Genomic DNA, 19,325 nt, shown 5'->3' on the forward strand with positions numbered 1-19,325 from the left:
CACCCTCATATTTAAACTGTTGTGCTGGAGTCTTGAAAGCTGAGTGGTGTATAATTTGCATAAACAAATAAGTAAATTTCTAGTGTAGCTTCCATGATATTTAATAGAGCTGTAATGATGAGCTGGTAAAATAAGTCATTGAAAAAAATTAGTATTTCTGGCTTTTAATCTTATTAGGACTATAGATATGTCACTGAAATGAGCATAACCTTGGAAGAAAATACCTCCAGTTCTATTTTTGCACATTTACGTAATATAAGCCTTACTGATTCACTGAAGTGTACTCCCAAGTAATTGCTGTCAGTATCCTGCACAAGTACGTGGCCTCTGTTCTGTGAAAAAGAGTTCCAATTTTAACTTGTCAGACAAATCTTTTTCACCACTGTTTGTTTTCTACAGAAAGAAGTTAGTTGAAAAAAGAATGGAATAGTTACACAGTACCTTTTAATTGCTAGTGCTACACACTGTGTTTAAAAGCATCCCTGATTTAGAGAAAATAAAAAAAAATCACTGTTCTTTTCCCCCTTGTCCTTTGTAATGGCTGGGTCTAATAAAATTACTGAACAGACACTTACTGAACAGACCAAATTCATCAGTAACACTACATTTTTTAGAAAATCAATAGTACAAGTGTGTCCAAAAGTCCGTTTTATTAAGGTAATTGGACAGGTTTTAATAATACAACCCACCTTAAACATTAGAAGTTGAGCCCATTCATCACCCTTAACTTAACCACAGACACCTTTTTCTGAATAAAACATTGTACAAGATATTCCTTATTGCCTCTATTAAGAAAATACAGAACTTACACGTTAGATTTTAAAATGCACAATTAAAAATTCCAACAAATCATTATATCCAGGATAAAAAGAATTCTGTTTACATCATAAAGTATACACTAGATAAGAATGAATTATTGTTAACATGGAGTTTAACAAGTTACACAACTAGTTTAACTGGTATACATTCATTCTGAGGCCCTGTTAGGTACAATGTCCGTGTGCACAGTCTCAGAAGTAGAACTAATAAGAGGCACCCCCCAGCTCTTATTTGATGGTTGACTGCAAGAGTCTTCTATATTCTGCACTTCCTTTAGTGTTAGAGGGAGGGAGGAATCATAGCTAAGAAGCTGTTTTTCATCTAGGAGAGCTATGTAGTCCTGCATAAAGATACAGCTTGGTACTAGTATTAACCACATAATTCTTCTGCTCTTGCTCAAACAAATCCTAACAAAATAAAATAATATACAATTCAGTAAGTTTTGTGCTTCTCAGTTGTTCTCTTGAGAAACTGCTGAAGTCTAGAGGAAGAAAGAGAGAAATGGAGAGTTTTCAGTTATTTTAAATAAAACAGAGGTCTCTGTAGCATGAACTCTAAATAATTGTATGACTGAAAAATGCAATGTCAAGTACTTATTATGCCTCCCAATAAATTTTCTGAAACATAAACACAGATTTGCCCTTTTCATGTAAGGGAAGGGAATGGATTTTTAAAATATCTAAAAAACATTATAATCATCATTATTTTTTAGTGCTAAACTACTCCCAATAATAATGATTAATTATCAGAAATTGATTTTTTTGATTCTTTTTTAGCTGAGACACTTCTCAAGGGCTATCATGCAGACCAGCATTTTCAACAAGACAGAGAACTGCACAATTCAATTTTCTTCAAATGTCTGCCCTGAGAGAACTGCAATATCAGGATAAGGATTCTAGTCTCATATGGTTTTTCAAGTTCATAAATTCTGTTCTTTTTTCAAAGAGCACCCTCCCTCTTTTTAGTCTCCTTTTTTAAAAAAATATATAAACTTGCAATATGAAATGTTAGAGTGAATATGTGCCATCCTGAATGTGTACAACATATTCTATTTGGGTGTTATTTTTAGTAATGAAAAGGCAGGATGGAAACTTTTATAATAAATCTAGTGTGTGTTTTTTCCTCTAGTCATTCTGAAGCTTTGTTCAGGCATAAAAATATACTGTTTCTAATACCCTTCCCTAACTATGGTTTTGTAAGACTGAAGCTTGTTTCCTGATGGCTTTCTCATTGCTTCTGTCAGCAGGACCACAAATGTCAAGAAACAAGTAGTGATACTTACATAAGGAGTCCTTTCTCCAAACTGACTATAGAACGTCATTTTAACTTTTTGCTTGTGCCCAGTTCTTTGATCAAAGGTCTGGCAGGTTTCAAATGGTGGACTGTACAAGTGGAGACTAACAGCCGTTTCAGTATGGCTTGGGTTCTCCACACGATGCAAACCAATGGAGTCTACCAAGGATATAAGAGCATAATAAATCAATGCAGCACAACAGTTAGTGTTAGATTGGGCAGATCCAGGTTCTCAATCCCACCCCTCCATGAAGCTCATTAAGTGACAGTTTCACTGGCTGCATTAACATGCTATATTTAAATGGGACTTTCAAAGACCCAGCATACATACCCAGGAACCCAGTTTATTTCTCAATCAGAATTGGACTTCCATTAAAGTATCCTGGGATAACTGTAGTTTACTCCTCTGAATCAGGTTATGTCCTGCAAACCTAGAGAGACAATGTTCCTTTCTGGCCATAGGACATAGATCAACCCCAATGGGGTACTTCTAGCACCCCATCATTTTTTTAAAAAATTCCCTGTGGAAACACAGGAAGGCAAAATAGTGAAAGAACAGTGAAGGGTTTCCTAAGCCTGTTTCCAATGGCTCCAACCCTAAACAGGTCATTATGGGTTTTAAAGACTTTTTTAAAACAGGTGTAAGACAGACAGACGGACAAACAACCACACAAAGCACTGGGAGACGTGGCTGGGCTACAAGCCAAGATGGCTCCTCTGCATTTTATTGGGCAGTTGCCATTTTCACTTATCGTGCGTTACTAGATTGTTTGGCAGGTCATTTTCTCAGGAGCTGTGGATTTTCATTGAGGGAAAATTGCAGAAACAGAAGTTATTCTCATTCATTTTTATGTAAAACTCTGTAATTTGAACACTTCCATTTTCAGCTAATGGAAGAGATCCCAGAAATGAAAAACAATGTACCATATTCTTCCGACTATAAGACGATACTTTTTTCTAAAATCCTTACCCTAAAAATTGAAGGGCGTCTTATTCAAGGAAGTCAGCTGAGAATCGCACGGTTGCAAAACTGCCCATACTTTGTTTCTGCAGAGAGGCTTCCTCCTATTGCTAGTCTCCAATCACGAGTGAAATAGCTTGTCTCCCAAACAGACTTCCTCCAGTCACGAGCCTGATGTAACTGATGTCAGCTGATGCTGAACAAACCAATTGGAGGAAGGCTGTTTGCAGAGACAAGCAGTTTCACTCGTGCTTGAATGTAATCAGTTATGCAAAAGAGCCTGGAAACAGAGCTGCAGAGAGACGGTTTGGACCTCCTCCCACCGAGTGTATCAGGTAAATGTTAACTAATTACTAAATAAAAATGTGTTCTGCACTATCTTTAAAATATTGATTTCTTAATTTTGGGTTGGAAAAGTGGGGGTCATCTTGTACATGGGGGTGTCTTATTGTCGGAAAAATACGGTATGTATTAATGTCTTTGACTGCATTCACGTGCCATTTTAACCAGGTCACCGGCAATCCTAGTGGGCTGTATGAATCCAGAAACCTAGATATATTCAGGCTAGGAAGGAGCTTGTTACATTTAACTTATTTTCAAACGTACACATTGAGTAGCTACTTAAAGTTTATTACAGTCATAGACCAGCATCATAAAATGAATATCTAAAATGAGCATATACATATACAAAATAAAGCATAAAAAACCCTAAAAGTTATAAAAAGATGCTAAAATGACCAGGCTTTTCCATGGGAGGGTATATGTGTATTTGGGGGTTGGGGAACCTAAACAGTTAGTATTTGAATGAAGGTAGCAAGAGCAGAGAACCTAACCATCTTTTTCGTGGTTTTCACATGCCTGTCCACCAAAAGGAATTACACTTTCTCCTCCTCTGACCTGCCAGAATAAATTAGCAGCGGGTGGGCTATTTAGTTTGGACACCAAATGATGTAGCACGATAATGCATATGTAGCTGTCTCAATGTCATCCAGCTGGCAGGAATATGTTTGGTCTGGAACTGGGGTGCTCTTCTGGCTGACTCCCTTGGATGTGCGCATGCTGCTAGCATCTCCTAACTTACAATACCTGTTTGGTGAAAAGTATGTAGTATTACCAGAACATCTTTCCCAGCATGTACAGACTGATGAAGTTGTGCAACAAGAGAGGAGCTGAAAAATTACATAGCTGCCTTGTCAGCTTCATGGACTACCTGATATAAGGGACTTTAAGCAATGATGCGTAGGTCAAATGGCAGACATTGAATAGGTTTTATTCACTTGGCTTTTATTGTAATCTGGAGCTGGAAGAGAAGGTAAAGTTAAGCTTAGCCTTCTCTTCTGATTTCCAGCACAAAGCCGGGAAGATAAAGTGGCTGGGAAAAACAGGATAATTTAGACACCCATTTTTCCCCCACTTGGAGAGAAAGAATGGGAGATGCTAAACCTGCTACTGTTATCTCTACAGAGATTGGGCTACCCCATCTTCTTTTTTGTTATTTCAAATGAATGGAGGGACAGGGAATCAGAAGGCATTAGCCACAAAAACAGCTAAGGCTAAAAGTAGCTCCTAATTTAGTCAGGTTTGGTTTGGGTTTCTTTATTATTTAAGGATATGGCCATACAGAACAAGCCTTCCTAAGGCTAAAGATCAGTTAATTTGCCCCACTATTTCAACATCTAAGCTTGTAAGTTGTGTAACCATATACAGTAGCTGAAAGATGGTTTGAAGAGGAAAATCTTTAAAAAATGGAAGCAGCAGCTGAGGAAGTTTATGGATAGCCAGGGACAGATGAGAAGACAACTTGGCAGAAAGGAAAAACACTGTGACAAACAGAACAAATAAAACAAACTGAAGACAACTCTCAGGAATGGAATGGAAACTTATGTGGTTTAAAGGTAAGGAAAACTTAGCTGCAGCAAGCTAAGCCAAAGTCTGTTAAAAAGTATTTGGGTAGTCATCATGAGACAGGGAGAGAATCGCTATGATCAGACCCCTGATCTTTTGAAGATGAAATCCCCACTATCAGAATCACACGGGAATCCAACATTTTAGCTATTATGTGTAAGTCTTACTGGATAACACATATTATAAGGAAATACATGCTATCCAGGGTAGAAAGTATAATCTTTGGGGTTTTCTTTTCCCAGGGAAAATATGATAGCAAATATTGTAAAATCAAGGTTTTGTTTTGTTTTGTTTTGTTTTGTTTATGATAAGTTAGAAATTGGCAGGGGAGGCCTCCATCATAAAACTGTGCCAATTCTGGGATTTCTGTATCTTCCCCGTTTTTGTTTTTTACTTACAACAGAATGGTTGGCAGGATTTGGTGGGATCTAGCAGTGTCTCCTGTCCAACTCCCCTGTCCTCTAGGATTAGAGAACAGAGCTGAATCATAAGAAATACTACTAGACAAAATATGTCAATGGAAAAGAGAAGGTAAGATGAATGGGTGATACGTGAGTGACGGACACAGGGGCAACCAATGTTCCTTACACTGAGCAATGGTTTTGATGGCAACTGGGGTATCAACAAAATCTTTCTGAATCACCAAGCTGTCAGTAGATACCCAACCATGTCGGCTTCTAAGATTGGCCCCTATTGGAGATAAACAGTTTAAATTATAAGGAGGAAGTTGAATGAGGTTCCCAAAATCAGGTATGTATGTATAAATAAATAAGCAAGCAAGCAAGTAAAGCAAACCAGCCATTTGGGGAAGCAGGAGAAATAAGGCTAACTCCCCAAAATCATAGAAGGACCTTCACATGTCTTTTAACACACCATAAAAATGTAAACTTTTGTGTGTAATCACTGTTGGGAAAGGTAATGTTAATTTTAAAGACACCAAAGCAAAAGGACTTACCATTAATATAGGCACATTGATTTCTCTTTAACACCCTTTCTGACTTTTTCAGCATCTCTCCAACTCCCTTTTTGCCAGGCCACTCAAACAAAGTTTCCTTTAGGTTTCCTTGAAGGAGTTTCATAAAGCAGTGTGAACTTGTGTGGTCATGGATACTGCTACAGAAATAGAGATTTTTTTAAAAAAATGTATAAAGTCAGCAAGATTGATGCCTGTATAGTATATACACTATATATGGATTAGATCAGCTTTCTACAACTTGGCATCCTCCAAAGGATTCAAATGCAATTTCCAGAATTCCCAGACAGTATACTGGCAATAACCAAAAATTAATAATTTCCGTTTTGCAAGCCAGAATGTGCCCTACAAATCCAATTATCATTATAGGTAGTCCTCACTATCCGGCCACAATAGGGACCAGAATTTAGGTCGCTAAGCAATTTGGCCATTAAACAAATTGTCACATGACCGGAGCTGATTTTATGACCTTTTTTACAATGGTCATTAAGTGAATCAACATGGTTGTCAAGCAAATCATGTGGTCATTAAGCGAATCACATGGTCATTAAGTGAATCCAGCTTCCCCAATGGATGGGTTTTGCTGGAATTTGTTTAACAACCACATGATTTGCTTAACAACCACAGTGATTCACTTAATGACCATCGTAAAAAGTCACAAATCGCGATCATGTGACTGTGGGGGGCAGTGTGACAGTTTGCAACAGTCATAAGTGCAAGTACAGGTTGTAAAACACTTTTTCCAAGGCCATCATAACTTCAAACCGTTGTTAAATGAATGGTCATTAAACAAGGACTACTTGTAATATAATATCCTAGTCCAGTTAGGTAACAGCAACAAGCCATCTTTGGCTGATCTGGAAAAGCTAAGCAAGGGTTGGACCTGCTTAGGATTTGGATGGCAGATTGCCAGGAACTTCCACAACTGTAGGCTACATTGAGAAGTTGGGGGGGGGGGAACACCCTGGAGGAAGGCAATGATAAATCATTTCTGCATTGTTGCCAAGAAAACTACACAGACATATCCCTGAAGTCACCAGGGGTTAAGTTCCATGTGAAAGGATCTTATCTTTACAACGTTCTAAAGCAGTGAAGACAACTTTTCAGTTTCCAGGTGTTGCAGAACTCCTAATCCCACCATCCCAGTCAAATGATCCATAGTGAGGGGTGTTGGGAATTGTAGTTCAGCAAAAGTTGGCAGTCTATGTATTTTGCACTTTTCCCTAAAAACATTTACTTGGACTGAACCAACGTAAGCATTGTAGCCAGCAATTGTACCCCTAAATTAAGGAGGGGAATCTTAAAGATTTCTCGGGGTAGGTGGTTCCTACTCCTAGCCCACAGGAATCACAACTAGAAATAACACAATCTTTACTTTTTAAATCAGAACTATAGACCAACCCTACAACTGTAAGCTCAGTCTACAATTACTTCTTATACATAAGCATACTTATTTATATGCTACTTCTAAAATTCTTGCCTGCAAGCTTCCTAACATGCTTTAAGATCCATCATTGTTGATGCTATATTTCTGACAACATATTTGGCTTCAGGATTCAAGTTGCTAACAAACATAGCAACTAAATTTATTACAGATGCTAAGTAGAGAAAATAGTTTGATAGAGTAAAATATGTTTGCACATGCTTTTTATTGAAAACCAACTTGGCAGTTTTTATTGCTTCTGTGTCTGTTTTGCAGTAGAAAAGAAATGCCACATTCTTACACTGTGCAACAAGTTTAGAGGGGGAAAAAGTGAAGTATCTAGCTTATAAAAAAGTGCTTCAAAGAAGCTAGGAATGTTGATTCGGAAAGAAACAGAACTAAGACAGTCAATATCTAGACTTGGAAACAGTGTTAAACTATGGTGAAAAAACTCTTACCCATAGGTTCACTATTGCAAACCATATTGCCTACTGCTCTACCAGCAGCAGTAGCCTTGTTCTCTGAGTCCTACATCTGGGATTATAAGGGACTGGAATGTATTAAGTCAGTGTTGTCCAAACTTGGCCACTTTAAGATGAGTGGACTTCAACTCACAGAATTCCCCAGCCAGCATGTTTGGACAACACTGTATTAAGTGATGCAGGCAAATTTACTGAATGCAACTGCAGCCTCCTTACAGATCTTCATGCTAATTAATCCTTCTAAGCATCCAAGTATATGCACTTCCTCAATTTTGGCCATAAATGGGGTAGGTCAAATTATGAATGTGGTTGTGATTGTTGGATACCTCATCCCTAACCACAAAATGGTTTCCTTCACATGCAGAATAGAGGAGGGATCGCCACGTGTCCTACTTTTCATCTCTGTGGTGCTATTGCTACATAAAAGGTTTAAGGCTGGAATAACCAAAGGCCACTTTTTTTGCGACGGTCCATGCTAATTCCCCACAATATTGTTTCCAGTGGAAAATGCTACGCCTTCTGATATACAGATAGATAGAGATAATGTAAATGTTGCCTGTAGTTCATGTCTCTCTCCCTGTTTTGTCTGCCTTTATCATGGTCTTGCCAGTTCTCTGTTTTCAATGTTTGCTGCTAAATAAGCATCAAGCTATGTTTTTGCCAGCTGAACTGAGTGATGCGTGTGCTTGCTCTGATCTGATCTGATCTAATATAGGGATTAATTGGAATGTGCTGGGTGCCAACTAAAGTGGAAATGAGCCACAATAATTTTTCAACACTAATAGCACATGTTCCAGAAAAACAAAACACAATAACAATAACAAAACAACAAACCAAAAAAAACCCCAGAAGCAATATTATTCTGTTCCCTACTAACTAGGGAACAGAAAAAAAGAGCTAAAAAAAGGAGCAAGTTCTCTTCTGTCTTACAAAGCTCATATCCTTCACACCTCGAAGGCTAGAGGCGACCTGGGGGCTCAGAACAACTGTTGTTTCAGGATCTCAGGATTCTAAGCCACCTCCGTAGCTACAGAGAGACTGTTGTGCGTAAAAGGGAGACCTTATCCTTTGCCACATTGCCAATGACACTTCAGAGAGATACTGGCAGACTCCACTGACCAGATTGCAAAAAAAGAGAAAAAGATTGGGGTGGGGGAGGGCTAAGAGGAACATTCTACTCCTGGTTTTAAGCAGCCATCACAGCACAATGCTCTTTCAGTCAAACCCCAGAACCATCATACAGAGGCTGGTCAGAGCGATGAAAACCCTGCTACCATTGTAATAAAACACAAAGAAGGAAGTCACCAAGTGGTGCTAAAGCAACTTGTTCTGACAAAACCAATCAAGATGGCAGTCCTGCAAAAACCAGAAGTAAAATGACGGACTGTTTCCAAGAGCTATTTCTGGTTAAGCTATAAAACCCACGTATACTATATGTTTGTAGACCAAAAAGACAATGCTCACCCACAGTTTGTTTCCATTTGTAGCTGGCAGGGGAAACCTGCCAGTGACTGCAATGTTAGGATAAACATCTATGAAGGAATCCAGATGTATATGAACATCTGTTAATGTACCATAATTTGCTGATTTTCTGAAATGTATGATTTTAGTGGTGAACCCATGTGGAAATCACTGCATTTGGGACAGTCATATAACTATCTTCTCTGGACTGAGTTCTGGAGAAATGGATTCTTCAGGCTTCCCAGGTGCTCCAGTACACAGCTCACTGGCTGTGTCAGTTTTAATGTCAAATGTGACACTGGGCCTCTTGTCGTATGTAGTTCTTATTGCCCTGCTCTTAAAATACTGGAATTAGGTGGTTTTAATTTTCTCTTGTACCCACAATTTGGGACTGTGATAGTTAGAATAAAAAATGTGGGGGGAGGAATAAACATTATTGTGATGGAATGGAATTATGAAGGCCAAGCTCAGGGAGATAAGCATTTTCTTAGCTCACCGGAACCGCGTGGGAGGAACATAAGGATGAGACTGGCACCTCCCTGAGGAATTCACACTGTTGTGGCGGGAGGACTTTGGGAACTGGGGTTGTAGTCTGGGAAGATTGATGTCAGCCTAGCCCAAGGAACTCCAGGACACCATGTAAATTCAGTCCAGCAATGTTTATTAGCTACAACCTCTAGCAAGAATCTTCCCAGACTAAAACCCCAGTTCCCAAAGTCCTCCCGCCACAACAGTGTGAATTCCTCAGGGAGGTGCCAGTCTCATCCTTTTGTTCCTCCCATGCGGTTCCGGTGAGCTAAGAAAATGCTTATCTTCCTGAGCTTGGCCTTCATAATTCCATTCCATTACATCTATAAATGAATTCCTCCCCGTTCTCAAACGTGGTATGCATACACAGGACTGATGGGCTGGTTCTTGGGTCAGTTATGAAGTCATACTCAATTTTAAAGTGTAAGAAAAGAATGCTTGAAAATTAAATACTAAAAAAATATTTGGAGAAATAAAGATCCAAGCATGGGGGAGAAGAGTGACTCTGAATCTATCTACCCTTCCAGGAACAGAAGTTCTGTATTTGATGCTTATTTCTTTTTAAAAGAGATCTGTCTGAGCTCAGAAGTTAAGCAAGGTCAGGCCTGGTTGGTATTTGCATGGGAGACCAGGAGGGACTTTGAGGGCTGAGACCTGGAAGTAGAAAAACCTTCCAGAAGATGGCAATGGAAAACCCTTTATATACCGTTGCTGAAAAAACTCACGGTTGAGTACACAAAATTGCTAGAAGTCAAGTTCAGTTCTCTTTTTGAAAATGTGTGTGGTGTGTGTGGGGAGGTTGCACTTTTGAGCCCCCATTTTGGTAACTGGTCTTTTATGAGAAGTCCTGTTAACAGTCTCAGTTCTGGAGATGGGGAATACAAGCAGCAGCATGGTCAAACATGGTTTTCTTTTGGAATAGTCCTGGGGCTGCTGAATGCAGGCACAGAGCAGATCTGCATCTTCACTTGCCTTCCTGGGATCAAAGCAAGTTGTATCTTTTCTGGCTAGCTTTCACAGGCTGAACAGGGGAGGCGGCACAATACTTTCTGGGAAACAGGGCCACAGCCATTGTAGGCTTATGGAAAGGAAAAAAAACCTACTTCAAGAGAAATCAGCAAGCACCAATGAAGCATCATGAGCTGACTAGTGACTATTAGAAGTAATCAGGTATACAAAAATGTGGCCATTGATAGCTGTTGCACATCTGGTTTAGATCTGTGAATTAAAAAGTTATCAATCTTTAGGAAAGGTGGAATTTAACCATCTATTGCTAAGTTATGATACAAACAATGCTGTCTTCAGAATGCATTCAGGTTGGCACAGTTGTAACACATTGTAAAATTGCATCCATAGTCTTTTGAAAATTACAAACCTGCCGTGACCTTCTCCCCAGCATAAGATAATCAGGTTGAATTTTCCATTTCCTTTATCTACAAGATTTCTTGTATATCTGAAATGATAAATCAGGGGGTCTTTATAAGTTTTACCATTAAGAAGCAGAAGCAATTTTAAGAGGATATTAAATGGGATGAGAGACTGCCATTCTGTTCCCAAAGCACCTCATACTGAAGGTTATTTCTGTATTGAGACATAAGGCAGTTTTATTCACTAGATTTGCATCCTTTGATATTATGAGCATCTCTAGCATGTTTGTATTCAGAAAATAATACTGAGTTGCCTTACAGGCAGATGCAGGACAACTATCATGTCAAATGCTTTAAACACATAGTGGGACACTAAACTAAAACATATATAATATGATTAGTGGACACCAGCTTTCAAACCTTTTTTCCTCCTAGTTGTCTTTTGAAAATGCTTCCTTAAGGGTTAGGGAGCTCCAGTGAATATGTGAGTCTACTTGTGGAATGATTCTCTATTGGGGTGGGGTGGGGTGGGGTGGGGTGGGGTGGGGGAGAGTTTCTCTCTTCAGTTCCCCATGCTTCACTCTATTCAGATGGATTCTGCTTGGACACAGGGAAGTCTTAGGAGCTAAGAGGGAGGTAGAAAAGTAATTATTTTCCACCAGCACTATTACACATGTATTTTTTATTCCACATCCATCTTTATATTTTATGCTGTGCTAATCTTTTCCAAGATCCCTTTCTCATCTAAAATAAAGTCCAAGGGAACTAAATGGAAACAAATCAGTTAAAAAAAAAAACTTGTACATAGTGCTATAGAATTCCAAACAAGTTGCCTATTATTAAAAACAAATTCACAACCCAGTTGACAATGTAACCCAAATACTTCTTGGATTAGATAATTTCTGCAGTTCCAAATTGTCAGCTCCAAAATCCTTGTAGCACTCAGAAAGTTATTAAAATTATCCTTATATAATTTTCAAATGTTTACAACCATGTTAAGGAAAGCTACTTTTCTGCCTGAGGTATTTTATAGCCTGAAGGTAAAGTTATATAAGAATATATAGCGTGTGCATGCACATGTGGACACATTTTCATGAAAGCAACAAAAGAGAAAGGGAGAGATTTTCCTGATAAAATACCAATTTTATATGCTGGCAAACAAGAGATTATATTATGACAAACAAGATAAGGATAGGAGTATCAAGGACAGGAGTTACACAAGAGTTTCTGATTAGGAAGTTCTTCAATAAGGTGCAAGATAAAGGATACAGCTCACAGAATGGAAAAAAAAAACTGAACAGAAATTCTCCAGTACATTTGAATTAAGTCTGCCTTTTAAACAGCTGTAAATAAAGACAGCTTGCTAATGTATTTTCACTAGAAAATACCTCTTTTAAATATTATTCACATTCACCTCTTTTAAATATTACCAGGTGAATGTATGTAGGTTTAGATCAGAGCACCATCCAAACATGGAGCCAAATTTGCAAATTAGAAGTTATCTGCAAAGAGATTGTTCAGAATGAAAAACAGAGAAAGAGTTGAAATGCAGGAAACCCACTTATGTACAGGCAATATATTATCAAAAATATTGCAACCAATATACAATATACAACATAACAACACGGTACCGCCCTAGAAAAATAAAATCTTCTCTTATCTAACTAGTAATAACATAATAAAACACGAGTCAATACTTTGGGTAATGAGGAGGGACTTCCGGTGAGTGCTATGGTGAGGTGAATGTCCCAGCAACGCGGCACAACGTTTACGGGGGAGATAGCGGCTGGACACTGGGTCTGGACTGGCGAAATCACTCCGGAGAAAGGAGAGATCATGAGATAACCCACATGTATTCCAGAGAGCTGCTCCTCATGAGTTGTTGAGGTTGTACAGTATATGCTTGCTGGGAAGAAAGGGGAAGTTACTTCTTTTTCTTTTCTTTTTTCTTCTTTTAATTTTTTTCTTTTTTCTATTTTTTCCCTTTTTCTTTTTTATCTTTTGTAGTTTGCATTAGTGTTGCAACATATCTGTATGTTGTAATCTTTAATAAAATCATTATAAAAAATACTTTGGGTAATGAGCATGGAGCACCGAGTCAATTTCTTTTTTCTAACTGATAGGCACAGTTACACTATGTAAGTAGAAAGCAGAGGTGTGTATTAGATATGGATATTTCCTGATACTGAGCTGGTATACTGTAATTCAGAATAGATTTTCATCTCCCCAAAGTGACCAGCTGCATCCACAGGGTATACATGTGTCGAAACAGACAAGATGACAGTCCACCTTCATGATTAAAGCCTTGCCCCTCTGTATGTGCGCGTGGCATCAATCTCTTGGATAGCAGTTCTGCAACTGCCATCTTGCCAGTTTTACACACACACACACACACACCCACACACACACACACACACCCCACAGGTACCATTGATAATGACACAGATGGGTTGAAACCAATTCCATTCCAATTTGCTCATTGATAAAACTAAATTCCTAATCTGTTTATCCAATGTTCTGGTGTATTGCAATGGGTGACAGCATGGCAACTATTGGGGGAGGGGGAAACCCTTTTGTAAAGCTCTCTGCAGGATAGTTTATGAACAAGAGGAATGATCAGACTTAAGCTTGCGCGATCTACTTTGCATTTCACCAGTCTTGAGGTCCATCAGATGGCGTTTAAGGCAACAAAAGGGATCAAGAAGGGAAAAACAGACCTAAGGAACCTGCTTACTTCAAGGATTCCAGAATGCTTCAGGAAAATGAATAGTGTTCAAGGCGACCCATAATCAACCAATTATTCAGAAAGAGTATAGTCCTTGAATACACATAACCAATGAAGGGACACCTCCCTGAATAATTGATTCCACTGTAAAACTGCTCAGTTGGAACAGTTTCCCTCCCACTTCATAACCTGCCTTTTGTAACTTAAGTCCACTATTTGACGTCTTGCCCTCTGGAATGAGAGAAAACAGGTCCTGTCCCATTTTATGGGACTTCCTTTCAGGTATTTGAAGAGTGTTGTCATTTTCCCTTCCCCCCTCCCGTTTTTTTTCTCAAGGCTAAACGTATCCCACTCCTTTAATCTCTCTTCATAGGACTTATGGAGGGAAGTGCATAAACTACCAGAGCTGTGACTTCTGTAACAGGGCCTTTTGGCTTGTAGCATCCAAATTATGGGATAGTTTCTGAGGGTTATTTCTCTATGACCAACTAGTCTGTTCTGAGGAACTAAACAAAGCCCTCTTTCTTGTTCCAAGATATATTGTTTAATTTTTAAAGACTTACTGTATTTACTAACTTGCTTTATTGTGGTTTGCTTTATTACTTGTTATCCTGATAATATTCATGCTTAATGATACAGTACAGTAAGAGGCAATTCCATCAAGCAACCTAGCATGGTGATAATAAGAGACTGCATCAAGCCAGCCAGGATGTTTGGGACTACAAATGGGTTTGAATCTAAGTCTCCTCTGCCATCCAAAACACTTTGCACTTATGAGTCAGAAAATGTGGAGTTTTCATCTCAGGCGCCTTGCCATTATTTTGGTTTAATTGCCACTATGATGCATGATGCAACTGATCAAGTACCCAGTTTGCAGAGCAGGTCACTAGCAAGAGGCCTCAGCTTCTTGGTTACTCCTTTCTTGCCACCATCTGCTTCCAATCACTTGAATCTCAGACAAGCAGTTTCCTTTAAATTTATGGAATATATTTACTTAAGGGAAAGGAGACAGCCAATGAAATATCAAGCAACCATTGGTTCATGATTAGAACATTTCATGTTCTTTCCCTCTATACTAGTAGTAGCGAACCCCTGGCCTTCCAGTTGATTGAAGATCTTGCTTCAGCCCCAATGAGTCTGAACAGGGATGTCTTCTGGGAGTTCAGACATTGCTAAAACCACAGGTTTCCCCATACCTGCCCTTTGTTTTGAACAGAAATAGCCATCTAAGACACAAAGTGTGAAGGAGGGATGGTACCATTCCCTTGCATTTGTAAATAAAAATCTATCCATCCTAATAATCCAATTATTTTCTTAAATAAATAATGTTTTAACAGAACATGGAACAAAAGTAGTCAGGATGCCCAGAAAGAGATGTGAAAAGTAACAGAGATTTTGATTTATGTTGATTGATACTGAGATAAGTTACTTTAGAGACTTATTCAGGATTCTTTATTCAGTGGTATCTGGGGCATTCTTCACAGGTGAACAGGAAGACAGAAGAAAGGTAATTTTGCAAGATATGCTATTCAGTTGGGATGGCCTTGACTGACAGTTGTGCATTTACTAACCAATGAGCAAAGATCCACATATACTCTTGGCAGCTCCCAGGGAAGAATAATCAGTGCCATTGTTTACCTTGGAAGGTTAAAACTGATAAGGAGTCAGCTAAACCTTTTCAGCCTCATGTACATGAAATGTATTCTACCAGGAAAGGTCATGCCTGCTACATCAGCCATTGAGGTAATCCATGTTCTTGAACAACAGTCAAGTCACTCTCCAAAACTTTGGGAGGAGTGAATGGTATTTTTCCAAACATGACCGAGCCATAGAATAACATTCAATTTGTGCCACTCATGATTAACCCACATAATATCCATGCTGATTTGGATGTTCCTTAAGGACCCATTTTTTGACATTCTTCTATTTACTACATATGGGAAGGATGACTTAATGGTTAAGGGAGCATTTCTGACCTGGGGCTTTCTCTTGGTTGTGACTACCAGAATTTCCAAGCAGTATGACCAATATCAGATTCAAGAAGGCTGTATTCAGAGATAAGCAACAATTGATTTACTCAAATCAGCAGTGGGGGTAAGCTACTGCTGGAAAGTTGCAGCTTTATGCTTTAATGACTCACAAATCATTACAAGCTAGGATAGTTGGATCTGCATGAAGTATTTACCTACTTACTGTATTGTAGAAACATATATGATATATATATTATATATTCTCAAGACCATTTGATACCCTTGCTAGACTGTTGTGACATAGCCCACAAAGAGTCTCATAGTGCCTAAAAGATCAACAATATATTCAATTTGATGGACTAAAACCTAATTCTGTTGAGCCAGAAATATGTTTGTGCCTATGATTGTGGAAACGGAAGGTAGTAGTAACCATAAGGTCCAAGGGGAATGAACTGCATAAAGGATGGGTAGTGATAACTATTTTATTATAGTGGCTATTCACAAAATGTGCATGATCATTCTGATATCACAGCTGTACTGCAGTTCACTCAGTCTTCTGTTACTTGAGGTCAGAGGGACAAAGGTCTCTTTTTGTTTAAAATCATCCTGCACGTGTCAGATAGCTCTACAGAGTGAGAATGTCTAATCCTTAGACTTCATTCCCATATGGAAAGAGAATCCAATAGCTGTTGCAGTCATATGGGACCCATCAACATGACTGTTACCACTGACAGAACACATGAATTGGACCAATTTCAATAGGATGGCTGCGTTTACATTATCTTCTGGGTTGGCAAGACACACAGAGCCAGAAACTAACCACCCAGGCTGGGTTCAGACAACATGCAAATGTGATTGGAAGGTTTGTGACTCAGTGCATCTTATAAGCACATCCTATGGATTATGAATCAAACCAGTATCAGAATCAAGTATAACAACTTTGCGGTGTTAAATGAGAAATACAAGGCTGTAGTCTGGCATTCTGCAGGTTGTGATGCACTTGGCAGCCATCACATTACAGAATGCCCCTCTATACACGCATACTCCACCTAAAGACAGCCAGAGATTCTTTTAAACTCTATTCACACTTCTGCAACTGACATGGTTGTGTTGCTCCAAATTCACTTTCAGATGCATTCCTCAAGATTTAGTATATAAATGAACAAACTCTTGGAAAATCTTGAAAGATGAAAACCAGGTGATCACATAATTTCATACCTAATAATCGGATACACAAAGAGGTAGAAAGACTGGAACTGGGGTAATGCAGATCCTAACATATTGGCTGCAAAGGCAGGACAAAACTAGTATGACCTCCTTTGACACAAAGGCTGGTTAATCTAGCTACCACCTTAAACCCCCCTCCCCACACGGGCACTTCCAATGAGAACCGAGGACCTCCTGAAGCATAAAAGGGTCACGCGGCAAGGAGGTCTACACTAGTCAGCCTGGGAGTTTTGCCAAAGCAGCTCTCCCCAGCTGTTTCTAAGATACTCCATTCATTTCTAAATTACCAACCAGCGCTAGACTGCGTGGCCTATCCTCGCTCCAAGTTAGTTTAAAAAAAAAAACCAACCTACTTAGAGATCTCATTTGCGGCCAAGGGAGCCAGGTTGGTAACAAAACATTACCCATCAGGGATGGATTATACACATTTCTATGAAAGCTGCAAATTAGATACGTGTAACATGATCCGCATAACAGATCTGACTTTGGCACACGTTAAAGCGGGAGGGGGCGACGGAAGGGAACGGATTCGCATCGAAGAGCTGCCCACCGAATGCATTTCATTCTCCTGTATTCGGTAGCAACTAAACCACCGAGCCTGTAACTCGGCGGAGCAGGCATTAATTTCGTCTCCCCGGTTTTCCCACCACCTTTACCTGAATTGGTCAAACTGGGCATATTTGCCCCACTCCTCTGGGTTGCTCTCGTAAGATTCCAATAAAGTCTGCACTTCTGCCACATTGACTTTATCGCCCGCAAACAAGTGATGCAGGATCTCGATCAGCTCCTGCAAGGTCCGCGCCTTCCATACTTCTTGCACCGAGTACTCCATAACCGTCGGTCGCCGCTCGGCTGGAAGAACAATTCCCGCTGGACAACGAAAGCTCGGCTCCCACCCTGCAAGGCAACGGAAAGCGACGCCCGCACTGGAGCCGCCGGCTTCGCTCGCCTCTCTCTTCTGGCGCTCAGAGGAGGAACGTACCAAATATCCAAGGAGAGCAGAGGGAGGTACCAACTCAGCCCTTTCAGTCAGCTATAGGTTCCTGGGCACGCTAAAATAAAGGACACCCCCAGCGTCGCCGCGAAATAGTTCACAGGCTGCTGTTTGAGAGCCCCGTCGCTTTTCCAGAATGAAGCGTCCGCCTCTTCTCTTGCCTTCCGGCCCCGTTTCACACAGGATAGGACCCTGAGTGAGACGAGGTTTTAACTCTGCAGCACAAGGCTGGGGTTTCGGGGAGAATGCACAATGAAAGGCCTTATCAAGGGAAGAACGAAGGACCTCTCAGCCCTCGAAGGTTCTCTTAGGTTACCATTACTGGTAACCTTTACATCTGTAATAGAAGGCAAAGCCTCCAGATTCGATCAGGTTCTCCAGCAATCTAGCAAATCCTAGAGAACCCTCATCCGTTCGTTCTCTTTGCCTCCCCACTTCGTTTCACATGGCAGCGGGGCTCTTTAATTCCCACTTTTCGTGGTGCAATAGTCATGGGACTCGCAGAACCCGAGATGCTTGTGGTCAAATACTAGAAATGCACTCGATAGTGCAGATTATTTTATCCTTCAAGTGGAGAATGTTTAAAAGTACCAAAATGATAAAAGGGGGGAGATTCTCCCCTTTCTATCATAGCAGGCACAGCAACGCCGAGTTTTGAAAATGGAATTAAGAGTTAGTACAGCATTGTGCAAGCATCGGGGTGGTGAAAGAATGTAGTTTAGGACATAGTCAGCTGCATCCAGAGATGTCAAGAATATAAATTTGGCTAAAAGTAAATTGCAGCAAGAGAAGCAGGTGCAGAATCCCAAAGCAAGCATAAAAACTGTTTGAAGTTCTTCTGTCAAAGGCAGTAAGTCAATCATTAACTCAGAAGATAAGCTCCCACTTACATCATTCATACTTCTGGCGTAGCAACCAAGAGAGGGTGGTAAGCATCATCAGCTGAAATTTCAGTACAGAACAGAGTCAGTGCTGCAAAGCTGTGTACCACCTATCCTGAACTGGAATAAATAAATTCTGTCCCATTGGTACAAGAGTCTATATCAGTGTTTCTTAACCTTGGCAACTTTAAGATGGGTGGACTTCAACCCCAGAATTCCCTAGCCAGCCATGGGAGTTGAGGTCCACACATCTTCAAGTTGCCATGGTTGAGAAACACTGGTCTATATAAACACACACACACACACACATACGTAC

General features: G+C 39.8%; 1 protein-coding gene across 2 annotated transcripts; it reads right to left on the bottom strand.

The window, feature by feature from the left end:
* Positions 1 to 483: 483 nt before the first annotated feature.
* Positions 484 to 18,133, bottom strand: CDO1 (cysteine dioxygenase type 1). Of its 2 annotated transcripts, none has more exons than XM_088130024.1 (5): positions 17,791 to 18,133; positions 11,221 to 11,298; positions 5,934 to 6,088; positions 2,102 to 2,271; positions 484 to 1,300 (listed from the first exon to the last, which is right to left on the bottom strand). In XM_088130024.1, the coding sequence occupies exons 1-5, from the start codon at positions 17,964 to 17,966 to the stop codon at positions 1,271 to 1,273; spliced, it is 609 nt and encodes a 202-aa protein (XP_087986150.1). In that variant the 5' UTR covers positions 17,967 to 18,133; the 3' UTR covers positions 484 to 1,270. The 2 variants fall into 2 exon arrangements, with proteins under 2 accessions (XP_087986150.1, XP_087986149.1); XM_088130023.1 differs by having other exon boundaries at positions 493 to 1,300; positions 5,934 to 6,091; positions 17,791 to 18,118.
* Between the last annotated feature and the right edge of the window lie 1,192 nt (positions 18,134 to 19,325).

This window comes from Python bivittatus, unplaced genomic scaffold (assembly GCF_059951505.1).
Source record: "Python bivittatus isolate LINGU-HERP-01145 unplaced genomic scaffold, Pbiv_v1 ctg000850_np1212, whole genome shotgun sequence".
Lineage (NCBI taxonomy): Eukaryota > Metazoa > Chordata > Lepidosauria > Squamata > Pythonidae > Python > Python bivittatus.

Bases quoted from the DNA above. Each gene is read 5' to 3' on its own strand.
- CDO1 (XM_088130023.1), bottom strand. From the start codon at position 17,966: ATGGAGTACTCGGTGCAAGAAGTATGGAAGGCGCGGACCTTGCAGGAG. The intron at 11,299-17,790 runs GTAAAGGTGGTG...TTATCATTTCAG, and splicing joins GCCCAGTTTGACCAATTCAG to ATATACAAGAAATCTTGTAG. The intron at 2,272-5,933 runs GTAAGTCCTTTT...TATCCTTGGTAG, and splicing joins TCAATGTGCCTATATTAATG to ACTCCATTGGTTTGCATCGT.